This window comes from Mastomys coucha, unplaced genomic scaffold (genome assembly GCF_008632895.1).
Source record: "Mastomys coucha isolate ucsf_1 unplaced genomic scaffold, UCSF_Mcou_1 pScaffold15, whole genome shotgun sequence".
NCBI lineage: Eukaryota > Metazoa > Chordata > Mammalia > Rodentia > Muridae > Mastomys > Mastomys coucha.
In genome coordinates, this window is record NW_022196897.1 from 55,886,312 (window position 1) to 55,890,157 (window position 3,846).

The following is a 3,846-nucleotide window of genomic DNA, read 5'->3' on the forward strand; positions in this document are numbered from 1 at the left end:
AAGACTTAGCAAATGATAGTAGAATATGAAGATTTAGCAGATTGTATTAAAGCGAAAAGGACATTAAGATCCTTTTTGCTTCAGTTAATTATCCTATAATCTACAGAACTGGAGCCTTCGGAGACACAGAGTCTGTCTAAATTAACTACCTAAGATGAAGAGCCTCTGTGCAGTCGGTGCCATCACAGTCCATAGACTCCAAAACGTTGAATGAGCACGAATTTTTAATTGTAAGACAAAATGTATTTGATATCATTTATACCCTGATTTAAGTTACGCAAGACACTTCTGAAGAAAATGAATATCATGAATTATGTAGCTCAAGCACTTCTTAGAAAAAGAATAAAAGGAAGTTATGTCCTTCCTCATGGCTCATTAAAGAAATTATGGAAATTAGAGAACCTGAATATGCAAAACAAAAAGCCTGAGGCATAGACTTTGGTTGGTCAAGGCAGAGGTCACATGTGCCTAGTTTGAGCTCAGTCATTCTCAGCCTGGATTCTACATTGGAATCACTTGGAATATTCTTATATAACCAATGTCCAGATCCCCACCACCAAGAATTCAGGAGATCTGGGACAATGAGACAAGGCCTGTGGTAGCCTTAGGTGTCTAATTGCTAGTTAAGAACAATTCTACCAAATCCATGTATCTTAGAAACAGGGCAATTTTCCCCCATTTGTTTCTTAGCAAAAGAACTATTCTCACTGTAAAGTGCCTTAAAACTGGCCTTTTAATGGCCAGTGGATCCATTTGTTCCAGGGGAAGCAACAGAAGTCAGCAAGGCACCATTAGGAATTGCATGCCCATAACACTGATGCTATAGAAACAGTGGTCCACAACCTATGGATCGCAACCTCTTTGAGAGAGGGGTCATATATCAGATATTTACAAGCCGATTCATAACAGTAGCAAAATTACAGTTTTGAAGTAGAAACTAAATAATTTTATGGTTATGCATCACCACAATGTGAGGAACTGTATTAAGGGGTCACAGCATTTAGGAACTTTGAGAACCACTGTTATAGAGTCATGGAACAACTCTAGAGGAGCTTTATAGTGACAGCTGTAGCCAAGGAAGACCATTTCTAATACAGGAGGCTGTGTTTAGCAAAGACAAGTGTCTGAATGGAGGGATGGGAAGTGCATTTTACCTGTACCTTCAGCATATGGAGGGCTTTAATCAATTCCTCACCAACCCTACAACCAAGCAGCTTCTCCCAATGACTGTGGCACCTATGTCTCTGTGCTGTACCCTCTTTATCCCAATCTATGTGTTTGCTTGGGTGCTTCTCATTTACTTCTTATGAACAGTTATCAACAAATCAAATGGTTGGAAATTCCCGATTGGTGGGAAGCCCCTTGATTTCTATCTTTATCACAAGTGTAGTTTTCCAAACCTCTCAACTGTATTCTCTTGTCAGTTAAAAACAATATAGAGTCAGGGAAATGGCTCACTCTGTGGTAAAAGTGCTTGCTTCACAAGCTTGATAACCTGGGTTCATGCCCTAGAGTGAGAACTGACTCCTGAAAGTTGTCCTCTGACCTCTACAAATATGCTGTACTATCTGGGCACCCATACACACACACACACACACACACACACACACACACAAATGCATACATCATCATCATAATGATGATAATAATAATAATAATAATAATAATAATAAGAATAACAGTTCAGTTCTGACATACTTCTATTATCCAAGTAAGTCAAGGAAGTCTGCTTTTTTTTTTGCCTCACAGTCAAAAATGTAAACAACCCATTTGCACCCTGAGTTCATGCACTCTCTGTTTCCTCTTCTTTGTTCCGTATCGATCCTGTTATTCTTTAACAGTAAAGATCTGATCATTTGATTTTTAAAACCTATGATCAGAAATTAATCTGTCAAATGATATAAAATTTTCAAATAAAAAATTTCACTCATCGTTTCCTGAAAGACCCAGTAGAACAGTCAGAAAGCCACAGTCTCACCGAAATTAAAATGCAGGGCTTTGAGGCTTATTTGACATAGAATAATTATTCGTGTACTCGGCTAGCCAAGCATAGAGATTGCTAATGTCTGCCCTTGAGGGAAATGAACTGTGTGAAACATTGCAAGCAAACACGGTCCAACTGTTCATACAAAGGGAGGATGCAGAAGAAATCCATTGTGCTTTTCTCCAAGTTCCCCCCCCACCCCCAAATTGCCCCAGATCAGCTTGTACTGCACCTCTTTTCCACCCATTAAAGTCATAAGCATAGGAACTTTTCAGGGGTGGAGAACCATCATGCTTACTCCACAGATGGTCAGCATCACATGTCACAATGCTCAATGGCTCAATGCATCACAAGGGTACAATATAAAGACAGTCGGGCGCAGAGCCCTGCAGCTCTACCTGCTTCATGCTTAGAACTGCATCAAGATGGATTTCCTTCATAGGAGTGAAGTGCTTATTATTCAGCATCTGCAGAAGGACTACCGGGCTTACTATGATTTTCTAAATTTTATGTCCAATGTTGGAGACCCCCGAAATATCTTTTCTATTTACTTCCCACTTTGGTTTCAGTTGAATCAGACTGTTGGAACAGTGGGTAGTGGTCATAGGGGACTGGTTCAATCTTATATTTAAATGGTAAGACTTCTCTTTTGTTTTATCTTTCCTAAAATTTATTCTTAAATTGTAATTTTAGCTTAATGATCAAGTTTCGGGTACATGTACTTTGACACTGAATATCTTCCAAACAAACTGGTTACCTCGAAACACCAGAATCATAAGTAGAACTTACAAAAAGCATAGAAATATATACTTTGAATTATAAGCGATTTCACATTTAACACATATGCTATGATTAACCCAGAAGTTAGCAGTACAATAATGAGATTGATGATTCTAAGTTCCATTTTTGATAGTTCCAATCCAAGTACCCAAAGCACCCACAGGACTTCCCTGGTTATGGGACATGATGAGACACCAAAATTCATGTTATTTAGGGTGTTTGAATTATGAGCTTTCCTCCCTTGACTCTTTCCTTGAGGTGTTTTTTACAAGAATCACAAGTCTCCACTTGATCAACTGTTGTATTTAAACACATATGAAATTCATATTCATTTACTCACAGGATATTGTTTGGCCATCGTCCTTACTGGTGGATCCAAGAAACTGAGATTTACCCAAATCACTCAAGCCCGTGTCTTGAGCAATTTCCTACTACAAGTGAAACAGGCCCAGGTAAGCAATTAAAGAAGCTTCAGTTTACTGAAGTGAGTCCTTATGCATGATTAGCATCCTATAATCGTAGGATATCTAGGATCTCAAAGTGTCATGGGTGAGGATGCCTAAAATTTATTGTAAAAATTGCTAATGAGGAAGGAAAGGAATTTTATGAATAAACAAATTCTATATTGTTACTTGTGAAAGATTAGGTGGGAAGAACACTTCCCAAATCATCTTATACTTGGGTATTTATTGTTTTGGAGAGATATAATGGTTGGGTATGAAAACAAAACAAACAATAAAAACCAATAAGCTAGAACACATTCCCAAAGAACTACATAAAGATTCTAGAAACGTTGATTGGTCTGCTGCTCAGCAGCTTCATGGCTACGGCTCTTCTGAGAATCTTACAGATAAGGAAGAGACAGATGTCTTAGAAGAAAGGCGAAGCTATCCTTGCACTCTCGCTGCCAGGGCACACAGCCGCTAATATCCTTCTTTTTCACTCTTGATTGTGTACCGTGTTAGTAGGGCTTCCTGGGCACTTTTTAACTTATAAGACCTGTGGGGAGCCGTAAATCTTGAGAGGCATTTGCCATGGCAAGATGGCGCCTACTTCCGCTGTTAACTCCTAGTGGACAACTG

General features: G+C 38.9%; 1 protein-coding gene across 1 annotated transcript in view; it reads left to right on the forward strand.

Moving 5' to 3' along the window:
- The first annotated feature begins 2,399 nt into the window (after positions 1-2,399).
- The window catches only part of G6pc2 (glucose-6-phosphatase catalytic subunit 2), a 10,144-nt gene continuing 8,697 nt past the window's right edge, over positions 2,400-3,846 (forward strand). Inside the window, 3 exon segments of the mRNA XM_031373386.1 lie at positions 2,400-2,573; positions 2,575-2,619; positions 3,107-3,220. Coding sequence (XP_031229246.1) covers positions 2,410-2,573; positions 2,575-2,619; positions 3,107-3,220 — 323 coding nt within the window. The 5' untranslated portion in view covers positions 2,400-2,409.